This window comes from Chiloscyllium plagiosum, chromosome 32 (genome assembly GCF_004010195.1).
Source record: "Chiloscyllium plagiosum isolate BGI_BamShark_2017 chromosome 32, ASM401019v2, whole genome shotgun sequence".
NCBI lineage: Eukaryota > Metazoa > Chordata > Chondrichthyes > Orectolobiformes > Hemiscylliidae > Chiloscyllium > Chiloscyllium plagiosum.
This window is the reverse complement of record NC_057741.1, coordinates 37882868-37898029: the sequence shown is the minus strand read 5'-3', so window position 1 is coordinate 37898029 and position 15162 is coordinate 37882868. Positions and strand designations below refer to the sequence as shown.

General features: G+C 40.1%; 1 protein-coding gene across 1 annotated transcript in view; it reads right to left on the bottom strand.

Moving 5' to 3' along the window:
• Nucleotides 1–1613: 1613 nt before the first annotated feature.
• Nucleotides 1614–15162, bottom strand: part of metap1 (methionyl aminopeptidase 1) — a 36453-nt gene continuing 22904 nt past the window's right edge. Inside the window, exons 7-11 of the mRNA XM_043674450.1 lie at nt 13275–13413; nt 12684–12815; nt 11375–11518; nt 6687–6752; nt 1614–5644 (exon numbers count right to left, since the gene is read on the bottom strand). Of these exons, the coding sequence (XP_043530385.1) occupies nt 5478–5644; nt 6687–6752; nt 11375–11518; nt 12684–12815; nt 13275–13413 (648 nt within the window). The 3' untranslated portion in view covers nt 1614–5477. The remainder of the gene's footprint in view (nt 5645–6686; nt 6753–11374; nt 11519–12683; nt 12816–13274; nt 13414–15162) is intronic.

The window sequence follows — 15162 nt, the reverse complement described above, 5'->3', positions numbered from 1 at the left end:
AACACAAAGCTGGTCTGCATACAAATTCCGAGGAAACTCCTAGTATACAGTCCTGATGCTGGGAGACAATTGATCTCAGTAGGGATGATGGAGTGTCATTGCATCAGCAAGCCAATAAATCAACTTTGCTGAAGTTCAGGAGATAGGTACAGAAAAAGGGGATAAGATGCTTTACTTGAAACAAAAGAGATCCTGAAATGCATTAACGGGATAGATGTCAGGAATTTGATGCCACTGGCTTGGGAGTCCAGAACACACACGCACACTTCATTAAAAGGGATTGGTTACGCAGGACTAAGATGAGAAAATTGTTCATGTAATTGTACAATTACAGCAGTTTGTCCTTATTTTAAAAATAGATAGTTGCATTTCAAACAGTCCAGAGGAAGGTGATTTCTGGGATGAATGGTCACTATACCAATTGGAGTGAGAGACGATCTTGAAACAGAAAACGCTGAGGGACTGGATTGGGTGGCTACTGGGAGCACAAGGCTCCCCCTGTGGAGAAAACTAGAACTGGTAAAGAATTAAAAGGGAGATGGGAATTGTTTTTCTGAAGTTTGGTAGTCTGTGGCATTATCTTCAGAAAGGCTGGCCATTGAACATTCGCAATGTAATCAGAGAAGTCGAGTTGTTTGAAAAACGGGTGCAGGGCTCTTTGGAATGGAGACTATAACCAGATTAGCCATTATCTTGTTAAATGGCAACATTTGATGGATTGAGTGGCTTCACCTGTCTTAAGTCCCATTTAACATTGACTTGATATAAGTTAAAGGGGCCTGTAACCTCGTTTAGCATTACAAGTGTTGTCTGACACAAGATGTTTCTTAACCACCTTGAAGTGGGCTTTCCTGCTCTCTGATCTTTTCTCTTGTTGCTGAACCTCCTTAGCCACCCTCGCACCAAATATCCCCAAACCCCTCAGTGTGAGCAATAGTTCTGGTGATGAGCTATAGCTCTGCATCAAGCTTCACAAACTTAAAACATAAAATGGGAATCAAGTTGAAGGTGTCTTTCGCTGCTCATTCAGAGTCTCCCGTACAGCAAGTTCGGTTAAGAATAGAATTAGAATCCTGACAGTGTGGAAAAAGGCCCAACAAGTCCACATCGACCCTCCGAAGAGTAAGCCACCCATACCTAATCCCCTACCCCATATTTTTTACCCAACTATTGCACCTAACCTAAACATCCCTGAACACTATGGGCAATTTCCCATGGCCAATTCACACTAACCTGCACATCTTTGGATTATGGGAGGAAACCGGAGCACTCAAAGGAAACCCACAAAGACATAGGGAGAATGTGCAGACTCCACACAGACAGTCACCCAAGGCTAGAATCGAACCCAGGTCCCTGGTGCTGTGAGGCAGCAGTGCTAACCACTGAGCCACCGTGCCACCCCTATAGGGGGTGCTGGGAAGTGGGAAAGGTTGCAAACTGGAGATTCAGAGAGGTCCACTGCAAACCAGGAGGAACAGTTATATATAATCAGTGCCAATGCTATACTAAGAAACCTGCTATACCGCAGGTCTGAAGGATTCAGAGATCCTGTACTTGATAAATAAGAAAATGTATTTCTAAACGTATTTTCTCAGACAGGCTAAGAAAAGTGATACAAAAATGTGTAACTCATTTATTGTTTGCACATCATGTTTATATAAAACTCAACATGGCTTATTTCAATGGCAGTTCTTGTAATCTGTTCAATATAGTTTAATTATACCAATATAAAGCCATCAACCTGCAATTTAGGAAACAATCACAATATTGGATTTCAGCACCAAGAATTGAATGCAAAAAAACCCTGCAAATTCGACAACTGGTTGTGGTGACATGTGGAGAGAAGGAAATCAGACTAAAACAAATTTTAAAAATGTAACTAGATGCACTTGAAGTTTGCAACTTAATGTAAACAATTGTAGGATTTGGACAGAGGGTGGGACAGAAAGAACAAAAGGTCACTTTGCTTGACCACTGATGCTGTTATTACAAAAAATTATCTTCTAACTAACAAATATAACCTGAGAATCACAACTATTGGCTTAAAATATTAAAATCTTGTTTGTACCTTTTCATTGTCAGTTTGCTGACATGAACAGAGCACATGTATCCATTTACAGAACAAAGACACCCAATTTCAAAATTCCTTAATCACAGCATCACTGCTACACAAGGCTAATTATAAATGCACTAATTACTTGTGTGTTAATGGAGACATTTCTCACTCGAGAATTCATCACTTAACCAATGAACCCAGCTCTATACCAACCACATTTCAGATAATGACTGCTATGCAACCCCTTTAGCAAGGTTATCTTCTGCAAAGATATATCTTCGTAATTTCTGTATCCAAACTGTGACAGAGATTTTGGATGCCTTTAATTAATCTGTTCAGATGTGTAATAACATCCTTAGAGCAAGTGGGATTTGAAACTAGACCTCCTGGCTCAGAGGAAGGGTCACTACCACTGTACCACCAGAGTCCTACACCACAGAGATTACATATTTAGCCCAATTTTTACACTTACAGTTAAATCACACTCAAAATGGTATGCACATGCTATAGCTGCCATAGGTAGGAAATAATTACATCAGGCACTGCATTTTGTAGTTAGACAAGGGTAAGGTACATTACACTTAACTCAGCTACAGGAAACATCCTGCAATTCAAGGCAATCCTATCTTCATCTGAACAAAAGGCTGAAGTTCAAAGACACAAATGAATCCAGAAAAAAATCTATCTGTACAAGACTGCACAATGGAAAGATTTTCATCAGGTCCCATGCTCAGATCAGAACTGACTGAACTGGGGCACAATTAAGGTTCCAAGTACTTAAGGGTTGGGGTGGCTGGGGGGGTTGTTGGTGGTGTTTGAGGTGTTGAGAGTTTGGCAATAGGAGATCAAACAGAGCATAGACTGAAATGACATGACGAATAACGAAAACGTTCAATTTCTCTCTTGGACTTTACCAAGATCATCAAACTAACAAAATTTTGAAACGTAGGGGCACTTTTCACTATTTGAAATAAGTATAGTCAGTTACAAACAGAAACCTAATAAACGTGTCTAACCAAGGCTGCAGAGGATTGCAATCGGTTGGAGGAACAGAATAAAGAAACATAAGGATTCAGTGAATGATATTAATATCCAAGAAACTCAACTCCATCCAGGACAAAGCAGCCATTGATGAGCATTTCATTTACCAGTTTAAGTATATCAAATTGGTGGCAGTGTGTACCAGCTACAAGATGCATTGCAGCAATACATTAAACCATCTTGCATAGCACCTTCCAAATCAATGACCTCTAACTCCCAGAATGGCAAGGGCTTTGGAGCATCACCGCCTACAAGTTCCTCTCTAAGTCAAGCACTGCCCTGTGCTGCTGTTCCTTCAATGTTTCTTGGTTGAAATCCTGGACTTTGCTTCCTCAAAGAAATTGTGGGAGTGTCCACACCACTAAGATTGCATCCAGGGCAATTAGGGAGAGGTAACAACTGCTGTTGTCAATGCTGCCCACATCCAAAAAGTGAATTTTAAGGTGGTTTATATTTTTATTATAATATGGAGGTGCCAGTGTTGGACTGGGGTGGACAAAGTTAAAAATCACAACACCAAGTTATAGTCCAACAGGTTTATTTGGAAGCACTAGCTTTTGAGGGCTGCTCCTTCAAAGGAAGCTAGAGGAGTTGCTACCTGACCAAGGAGCAGTGCACTGAAAGTTTGGACTTCCAAATAAACCTGTTGGACTATAACCTGGTGTCGTGATTTTTAACTTTATATTTTTATTGTACAGAGGCAGGACCCCAGCAGCAAACTAGTAAAATGACCAAACTTGCTCCCAAGGTCTAACAAATAAGTTATACAGTTGTTCCAACCTAAGCAAACGTATCAGATTTTTTACCATCTACACCTAGCCCCTAACCATTGCCAACTTTGTGACAACACCCACTGAGGTGCAGCTAATGCTAACTCCAACAGTTCAACCAGATGGATCTTCCTCACTCTGTTTTTAAAACAAACAGCTCTTCAGGATTATGTTTCAATACTGGGATGCAAAGACATTGATTCCTTCAGATGAAACTCTTATCACTACTACTGGTGGATTTCACATCTTTATTTTATGAAAAGGTTTTAAATCAAAACCTTTCTTGTTCTAAGCCCCATTATAATAAGACGAATAGGACTTGACAAGGTAACCCACACAGCTCCAGCAGTAAGGGGAACTCCAGCACAGAAACAGACTTACAGAACCAGAGGAATTAAAGTGGGTAGGAAAGGAGCCCATGGTGCAATACCTTAGTGAGAGTCGCTGCATCAACAGAGGGAAGCCAGCACAGAAATGACAGGGGGGACCTTTTCAACAGCATTCCATCACATCCAACGTGCAATCATTAAATTTGGGTTGGAGTTACCAATCTTTCAAATGTGCACATAGGATTCCAAGAGATTTTGCGATATTCAGCAGAGTTAGAAAGCTAATCTTTTCACTGTGCAAACCAGCCAATTCCCAACAACACCTCTCAAAGGACAAGTGGCTATCCACGAGGCTAATAATAGATCAACCGAAAACAGTGAGTCAATTTCCCCAATCTATTTGGTCTGCAGCTTTGTTCAAGTTAAAACTGGAGGAAGTGTGCAGGAATGCAGAAAGACAACAGCTTTTTCCAGTAGATTTAAGATTCTGTAGGGTCCGCTTTTTAGATGTAACACAATGTCTTCTATACAGGCAATGTGTTTAAATTTGATTTTCAAGTCCCGCAATGAGGCCAGAAGAAAGTAAAGGTTTAAAAAAGAAACACAAAATCCCGCATTCCCAGATCCCAAGCCTTAACTCCGTCAATGACATTGAACCAACATTATGACCAGCATTTCAACAATTAGGAAAAAAAATAAGACATTTACAAATTTAATTTAAAAATTAGTTAGCTTGTCTAATCATGGCATAAAATGAATATAACTGTTAATTTAGGCAAAAGTTTTTGACAGTATTGAATATTCTCCATCAGAACAATCAGTATTTCAAGTTATATCTGATCAGGAAAGAATCTCCAGCCAGATAAGTTTATAATAGATGCCTTTTCTCTTCTGAATGAGTAGTGTCTTCTTCCATCATTTTAACATAAATATTTATGTCCACATCAATTTTTTGGAGGACATTTACCAACTAACCTTACAGCAACTAGTCACAATTTCCATTTTCTTTTATAATAGCTCACAATCTAAAGACAGAAGCCACAAATTTTATTCAAATAAGAAACATTTAAGATACAAGCAAGAAAGAGTTGCCATTGGGACCAGAGGTATTCTGGGGAGAGGGAGGAAGAGACAAGATGATATACTGCAAACAGACTGTTTGTGCATCCAGTGCTTTGCAGCATCCAAACCAAAACAAAATCAAGTGCCTTAAGGCATTTGTTGAATTCCAGGTGAAGACAGCAAGAAGTTGCCAGCAGGTGCAAGAGTAAGGAGGTTGGGCTACAACTGTGATGCAAAATAAGGCCGACCATTGTCCTCCAGACGTCTTGTCAAGATCTCACAGCCAGTCTCCGTAACCAAAAGGGTGTGCTCGAATTGTGCAGAACGCTTGCCGTCCTTAGTTACTGCAGTCCAGCTGTCTGGCCACGTCTCATCATGCCATGCCCCTGACAGGCAGGAAACAGAATAGGGTTCTTTTTAAATTGTGAATACATCAAACTATTTACAAATACATCTGTAGCAAATCAGTGAATGATACAACACAAGAGGCAGATATTCAGCCATCATGCACAAATACAAGACATTAAAGAAATTCAAATCCCTCAAGCCTGATCCACCATTTGATAAAGTCATGGCTGACCTGGCTTGGCCTCAATTCCACTTTCTACCACAAGATGGTCTCGCACTTATTTAATGACACAGCCTCCAGGTGGAGAGAATTCCACAGAGTAACAGGAGAAAAGAATTCTCACCTTGGACTTAAATGGGAAACCCTTAATTCTTATGATTCGGAGGTGCCAGTGTTGGACTGGGGTATACAAAGTTAAAAATCACACAACACCAGGTTATAGCCCAACAGGTGTCATTGGAAGCACTAACTTTCGGAGTGCTGCTCTTTCATCAGGTGGTGGTTGAAGGAGCGTCGCTCCGAAAGCTAGTGCTTCCAATTAAACCTGTTGAACTATAACCTGGTGTTGTGTGATTTTTAACGTAATTCTTAAGTGCATCACCAGCTCTACTCTCCGCCTACATGGGAGTCTCTCACTCTCTCCCGATAAAGGTGCTGCTCCAATTCTTGTCAATTCTTTCTCACTTTCTACAAATCCTTTTTTCTTTCAATCTTTTGGAGACAAAAATTATGGACAGCTGCCAAAATATGATTTAACTAAGATCTGATACAGTGTAATATGACCTCACCAGTTTCCCAGTTCTATTCTTACAGAAATGAACCTGTGCTTGGTTTTTATTTTTTTAAAATAGATATTATTAACCTTTAGCAAATGTTAACATTTTAGAATAATGCAACAAAAGTTGCTATTTTAATTCAGACTTTCTTGTATCTTGAGAATGTTCCCAAAAGAGACAATAGTTTTCAAGCCATTTTATAAGTTTTTATGTAAACAGAATAAATTTGCATAGCATTCCATTGTTCTACCAACTCGGTACAAATTAAATAAAACTTTGTGAAACAAGGCATTAGCATCTTACCCTCACAAATCATGGGTTCAATTGTAAACACATGACCAGGTTTCATCACTCCAACAGCTTTATTTTCTGAAACAACAAATCCATGGTTAAATTCTCAATCGCATTCTTACAAAGATAGTCAACGGTTGGACGGAGACCTCACAGAAATCTGCCACTATACAGAAATTCACTACTGGGTAGTCAGACAGGAATTTCTATGAAGATTCTTTGCTTGTGCCCTGGCTTCCGTTATGCCTGGGTTTTGGATGACTGATTAGGTTTGAGTGTGGTGGAGTTGAAGAAAGATTCATGACCAACAAGTTGCACTGTATCACATTTGATAGACAGCATGTAAACAGACCCTTTGGTCCAATTTGCCCACGATGACCAAACATCCCAATCTGACTTAGTTCCATTTGCCAGCACGACAACCTTCTTAGACGTATACCCGTCCAGATGTATTTTAAATGCTGTAATTGTACCAGCCTCCACCAATTCCTCTGGCAGCTCATTCCATACACACACACCACCCTCTGTGTGAAAAAAGTTTCCCCTTAGGGCCCTTTTATATCTTTCCCCTCACCCTAGACCTATGCCCTCTAGTTCTAGACTCCCCCATCCCAGGGAAAAGACTTTGTCTATTTACCCTGTCCATGCCCCTCAGGATTTTATAAATCTCTATAAGGTCACCCCTCAGCCTCCGACACTCCAGGGAAAACAGCCCCAACCTGTTTAGCCTCTCCCTATAGCTCAAATCCTCCAACCCATGCAGCATCCTTGTAAATCTTTTCTGAACCCTTTCATGTTTATCCTTTTGATATAAATGATCAAAAGCAGTAGACCCTGTACTGTGGTACACCGCAGGCCACAAGCCTCTAGTCTAAAAAGCAAACATCTACCACCACACCCTCTGAATCCTACGTTCAAACCAACTTGCATCCAACCGGCTAGCTTCCCCTGGATCCCAATGTGATCTAATCTTACTAACCAGTCTATCAGGCTTGCTTGACTTGCCTTAAACATTTCTGTATGCTCTTCTAATAAATTCCTTCATTAAAAAATTGGTGCCTTTAATTTAGTTAAAAAAAAGTCACTGGTAGCCTATAGTCTATGGGCCACCAAATAATAACATCACATAGGGACAGGCAATAAACAATGAAATAACTAATGCCTGTGAAAATGGAATGGCAATTATCATGGGGGATTTTAATCTACGTCGATTGGTTGAACCAGCTCAGTCAGGGTAACGTTGAGAAGGAGTTTTTGAGTGTATCCGTGATAGTTTTCTTGAACAGTATGTAATGGAACTGATGAGGGAAAAAGCTGTCCTAGATCTGGTCCTGTGTAATGAGACAGGAATAATCAATGTCAAAAAGTGTGGTGCTGGAAAAGCACAGCCGGTCTGGCAGTATCTGAGGAGCAGGAGAATCGACATTTCGAGCATAAGCTCTTCATCAGGAATGTGGGGAAGATGCTTGAGTCTATTATCAAGGAAGGCATCTAGATAGAAGTTGTCCCGTTGGGCAGACACAGCATGGGTCCATGAAAGGCAGGTCACACTTAACTACTCTTTTGGAATTTTATGAAGACATTACGAGGACGGTGGCCAACAGGGACCCAGTAGGTGTGATGAACCTAGATTTCCAAAAGGACTTTGACAAGGTGCTGCACAATAGGCTGCTCCATAAGATAAAGATACACGGTGTTACGGGTAAAGTATCAACATGGATAGAGGATTGGTTGACTAACAGGAAGCAAAGAGTGGGGATAACTGGTTGGCAATCAATTGATGTGCCTCAAGGACAAGCGCTGGGACCACAATTATTCACAAATTACATAGATGATTTGGAGTTGGGAACCACATGTAGTGCGTCAAAGTTTGCAGATGACACTAAGATGAGTGACAGACCAAAATGTGCAGAGGACTGGGAAACTTTTCAGAGGAACACAAATACTTTAAGTGAGTGGTCAAAGGTTTGGCAGGTGGAATACAATGCTAATAAATGTGAAGTGATCCATTTTGGTAGGAGTAAAAAGGATTATTACTTGAATGGTAAAAAGTTGCAGCATGCTGCTATGCAGAGGGACCTGGGTGTCCTTGTAAATGAATCACAGAAGATAGTTCTGCAAGTAACTTGGAAGGCAAATGGAATTGTGTCCTTCATTGCTAAAGGGGTTGAGTTTAAAAGCAGAGAGGTTATGTTGCAGCTGTACAAGGTGCTGGTGAGGCCACACCTGGAGTACTGGGTGCAGTTTTGGTCTCCTTACTTGGGAAAGGACGTAGTGGAACTGGAGGGAGTGCAAAGGATTGATTCCGAAGTTGAGGGGGGTTTGCTTATGAGGAAAGACTGAGCAGATTGGGATTATATTCATTGGAATTCAGAAGAATGAAGGGGGATCTTATAGAAACATATAAAATTATGAAGGGAATAGATAAGATAGAAGCAGAGAAAATGTTTCCACAGGTGAAACAAGTTAAGAGGGCATAGCCTCATAATTAGGGTAAACAGATTTAGGATTGAATTGAGAAGCAACTTCTTCACCCAGAGGGTTGTGAATCTGTGGAACTCCCTGCCCAGTGAAGTAGTTGATGCTACTTCAGTAAATGTTTTTAAAGCTAAGGTAGATATTCTTTGAACAATGAAGGAATTTTGAACAATGAAGGTTTCAGAGGGAAGGTGGGTAAACGGAGCTGAGTCCATGAAAAGCTTAGCCATGATCTTATTGAATGGCGGAGCAGGCTCGAAGGGCCAGACGGCCTACTCCTGGACCTAGTTCTGATGTTCTTATTCACATTAGCAACTGCAAAAATTATACAGGGCCTATCTTTTATATACCAGTTGCTGCAGATCAAAATAAATAAAATAAAGACTACAATCTTGCAGCAAAACATTACAGAACACAAATTTTGAAACTCAGTATATCGAATCAGTTGTTGAAAAAAAATGACGTGTGAACATGATATTCCTGCTTATCTGATATTGAAACAGCAACCATGCAGGAATAGTCAAAAAAAAGTGACTTAGATCACAATTTAGAATACTATGAGCAGTTTTCACCTATTCTGCTCCCTCACGGTGCCAGGGACCTGGTCTCGATTCCAGCCTTGGGTGACTGTCTGTGTGATGTTTGCACATTCTCTCGGTGTCTGTGTGCTCCAGTTTCCTCCCACAGTCCAAAGATGTGCAGATTAGGTGGATTGGTCATGCTAAATTGGCCACAGTGTTCAGGGATGAGTAGAGTAATAGGGAAATGGGATTGGGTGAGTTACTCTTTGGAGGGTCGGTGTGGACTTGCTGGACTGAAGGGCCTTTTTCCACACTGTAGGAATTCTAATTCTAATTCATTACAGAAAGAATATTCAAAGCACAGCATGTTTACTTTGGAAATTAATCAGATTAAGCTGGGAGAAAGTTACTTTGAATTGCTCTCACCGAAAACTAAATCTAGGAACATCTGTGCCATCTGTAAATTAGTCACAGGTGAAATAAAGCACCAACATACAGGTGTTAATTGACTTGGGTTACCTGAAAACTCAGCCAAAACCACAAAAAATATCATAAACTGCAAATCATGCTTAAAATTTAAAATAAAACATTCTGGTTAAAGTAATTTCCTGGTGAGACTTAAGTCAATAATATTTCATGCTTATAAAGTTCATGAGTTTTGCTCTTTGTCGACTTTCCACACACGGATTTTAGTCAAGTTTTCAACTGCAATAAAAATAAAATTGTCCTGCAAATTTGGAACAGATAACGCTCCAGGTCTTACTGGCAACAAATTAGCATTTATAGCTTGCATTATTTTATCAGAGGACTGCTGGATGCTTGAAAGAGCCAAGTATTAACCTGAGGGCAAATACTGCACTGAAAACTTTCTGCGCATGAGGATCTGAGAATCATAGAATGACAAAGGACCAACGGCGATTCAACCACTATCCCTTTGCTGCCTCTTTAAATGAGTGACCATGATGTGGAGTAGCCGGCATTGGACGAGGGTGGAGAAAGTTAAAAATCACACAACACCAGGTCCTAGTCCAACAGGTGTATTTGAAAGCACAAGCTTTCAGAGTGCTGCTCTTTCATCAGGTAGCTAACTGAAGGAGCAGCGCTCCGAAAGCTAGTGCGTCCAATACACCTGATGGACTAGGACCTGGCTTTGTGTGATTTTTAACTTTAAAATGATTCAATTAGCCCTTGCTCTTCCCCCCATAGTTCTGATAGCTTTTTCTCTTCAAATATTTATCCACTACTCTTTTGAAATTCATTGCTTCTACCAACCTTTCAGGCAGTACACTCCAGATGCCAGGTTAAAGTTTGCATATCCCCAACCAGTTCTTTCACTAGTCAAAGTTACATAACGCGTACTTTGTCACACAAATAAAATGAGATTACGTAGAGTGAAGCAGTACATACACGATTTGCTCAGCCATCTTGCTAACAGAGAAAGCAGATGGTCTAGGGGTCTATCACGTGCTTCACTCAACAGTAAAAATTAAAATTTATTCACGCCTCTGTGACATTCATTGAAAACCAATTTTGCATCAGGTTGGTGGAGAGTTAAGAATGTAGGTCAGACTGGGATGGAAAAGACCTTAGAAATTTTTCTTAAAAAACAGTCACTGAGCACATCTCTAAAGAAGGTTAAACACAGTAATGAAAGCAAGCATTTGAATTTCGCCTATATAAGATTAAGCAGGCATGACTTACTGGCATAATGTGGCACATTGGGTGCAGTGTGAAACAGTCGGTGGATACCATGTCCACAATAGCTTCGAACAACCGAAAATCCGTTTGCATGTGCGTGTTTCTGTATAATATTACCCAATTCCCTGTACCGAACACCTGGCTTTACTGCAAAGAAAACATATTGCGATGGCATTATTTGTTACAAAAAAATGTACCAAGCCAAGAAACAGAAGGAGAAATTGTAATATGGAGACATGGAACTCAAACAAGTAGATCTGGTAGACAAACTTTAGTATAAAACAATGTACCTCATTGCTCAGGTAACCTGGATGCAAAGTTGTGGACTGTGACCAACATAAATATTGTTAGGATGATTTGTTAGCTCTGCTGGTGATTGCAGCAAGGTTACATCTGTCAGGAAAGGATGAACAGGCTGATTTCTCTCAAAAAGAGAAAGTGGACAGATTAATCTAATGGAGCTCTTTAAAAATAGCTTATTTAATTTTATTTGGCAGATGCAGATTCACAAAGCCAAGCAATAGCTTCTCACTTGCAGAATCTAAGGTGATTAGTCTGCCACTTGATCTGAGGAGGGGCCCACTCCTCAGTGGCATGTGGCAGTGTCTGCGTCTCTCCACAATTCCATATGGGTTTTATTTTGAGGATTCAGTGATAGAGATTAGCCACACAGAAGTCCTGGCTTGGCACGTTTAGCAAGGTCCTCTCTTGCTGTAATAGCGCAAAGCCTGTCGTCTGACAGACACGGATTCTTTCAAGAAAATGATAAGAGAAGGCGGCACGGTGGCACAGTGGTTAGCACTGCTGCCTCACAGCGCCAGAGACCCGGGTTTGGGTCGGTGTGGACTTGTTGGGCCGAAGGGCCTGTTTCCACACTGTAATGTAATCTTAAAAAAAATGTAATCTAAAAAAAGACAGAGACAGACTGTTGCCACTTACGGGGAAGAACAAAACTGAGGGCTTTCAATATAACATACAGACTGAGAAACTCAATAGAGAGTACCTCTTCACCTAGAGACTTGTGAAAGTGTAGAACTCATACAGGCAGTGTTTGAAGTGAATACGGGATAAAGGAATGGAGAGTTACACTGATAGAGTTAGATGAGGATTGAGGAAGCTAAAGTTGATCACAAATATCAGTCTCGCATGGTTGGGCCAGATGGTCTGCTTCTTTGCTGTAAATTCTATGTTTTTTTTGGAGGGTTGTTAATATTGAGGATACTCCCAATGAGGAATGTGCTCAGTCTTACAAGAGTTCTGTCTTTGCACACACTATGTTCAAAGATGGAACATTTAAGTCCCATTTCCTCACCTGAATCTATAGCATGCATCAGACACTCATAGGTAGTCTGCACCAGTTTCTTTGAGCCTTCGTCAACTTCACCAACAAAGAAAGTTTCATTTAAATCACCATGGAAGCCATTGCGGTAAACTGTAATGTCCACTGCGAAAAAATACAAACATTTCCATTACTCACCATGTGTCAGAATAGAGTGGTTAGGTAAACTCAAAATAGCAGTTAACCCATTGCAATTTATGGTAAACAGTCGGAATGTAATCAAAACATGCTTTAACATCTACTGCAACTTGCAGAGCCTGGGAGCCCATCTTTGTCTCTGTTCTGAAGGTAAAGTACCGGAATCTTTACAAGTTACTCTTACGATCACTTCAGATTTAGTAACATTGATATAGCATATGGCATCAGTGACCCCGGAGGGGATACTGGAATCTCTGATTGGTGGAGCATTCCAGTAAACAGAGTGCTTGATAACAAATTTTACTGAATGGGCTGTGCAGAAAGAATACTTTGGATTATTGGGACACAGAACGAGGCACTATGTAAGTCGATGCTCTTTTGTTATCTTCCCACACACTCAGTATCTCTTGCTGTGTTATTACTCACCATTAACAATGTCACCTTCTTGCAATGGCCGTGCATCTGGGATTCCATGACAGATCACCTCATTTACCGAAGTACAGCATGATTTTGGAAAATTGTAATAATTTAGTGGTGATGGGTAACAATTGCGTGCTAAGCAGGCCTAAATAAAGAGAACACTGGTTAGCTTCTCACAGTCAGATCTGGATCAATTCGACTACAGAAATTTAATTTTAAATGCCAGTCTTCACCAAACAAGCAAAAATAGTTACCTTGCATCTTAATCTTTGACTATGTTCACACTTGAGAAATTGTAAGTAAGCAACCCATTATTGTGGCTAACATAGCTTCGATAAATTCATCTCCGGATCCCCTGCCAATTTCACTACTTGAGATTCCACTCCAAAGTATTTCTTGGAGTTTATGAATAGGGATAGAATTATCAATTTGGAGATAATTGAGTGGATTAGAGAAATATCCTGAATGTGTTGATCCATCAAACTTTAATTAAAGTAGCTGATGCAGTAGACAGAAGAATGGATATACAGTAGGTCTTATGGACTTGTCAAACACCCTCAAAGATTCCAAATAACGGTCCTAAAGCAAAACTAAAGCATGGAATTGAGAACAATTACTGACATGGTTAGGAGATTAGTTAGGCCAAAAATAGGAATATGTCCAAGAAATCAAACTACAGTGATGAATGATGTTCAAGTATCTATGCAGGAGCTGCAACAATTTTTCATATTTGTTTATTTCTTATATATAGAGTCAAAGTCAGAGCTGTACAGCATGGAAACAGACCCTTCAAGTCTAACTCATCCATGCCAACCAGATATCCCAATCCAATCTAGTCCCACCTGCCAGCACCCAGCCCATATCCCTCCAAACCTTTCCTATTCATATACCCATCCAGATGCCTTTTAAATGTTGCAATTGTACCAGCCTTCACCACATCCTCTGGCAGCTCATTCCATACACGCACCACCCTCTGCATGAAAAAGTTGCCCGTTAGGTCTCTTTTATATCTTATTGGGGCCAATCAGGGCATATGGGAAACAGCGTTAAAATCAGTTTTGCAGTGCTCAATGAGGTACAAGCCACATTAACTTACCAACATTAAGGCAAAATAATGTTAATGAGGACAATGTCAAAGGTGAACTTGCTAAATATCATCAGATATACAACTGATGATATTTAAAGGTTAAAAGTTGACATTACAGTTCTCACCATTTAAAGCAGGTGCTTTTACGAAAACAATTTGTTGACTGTACACAATGTCCAAAATAACACGAGCAACACTAACAACAAAAACACTCCTCCTGCGTGTCGCCAATTGATCTGAACCTTTATTCAAGCTATCAATTACAACCTACAACCCAGACAACCAGAGGGAATTTGGCAGCTGTAAATACACAATTACATCTGATTGTTCACTTGCTTCTGACTGAAATAAGTGAAACACAAAGGGTGTTGTAATCTGCAACTTTAAAACTGTCCGCAGAGCTGTTGGATAATATTTACATTCCCATTTAAGATGAAATCATTAGATACTCATGGGTGTTACAGTAATGGAGCATTGCACCATAATATAAAGGCAGTGTTACATTAGCAAATTTAATCAAATCAGTAAACAAGCTTGAAGTATTCTACTACTCAGAGCTCCTGACACTCAAATGGAAAATACTCTTAGCTCAGAAAGAGGGGGAGGCAAGAAAGAGTAAAAGAAGATAATGATTTATTATCCAATTTTAATTACAGTAGGTCAGTGAAAAACTTGCTCTTCCTCAAGTATTGATTTGTACATCAATGGCAAGCCTTGAGGAAAAGGTCAAGGCTTTGTATAAAATATGATGCTTCAAAGGTTAAGGTTAGTTTGCTCAACTTTGGTTATTTACGTTTCATTTTTATT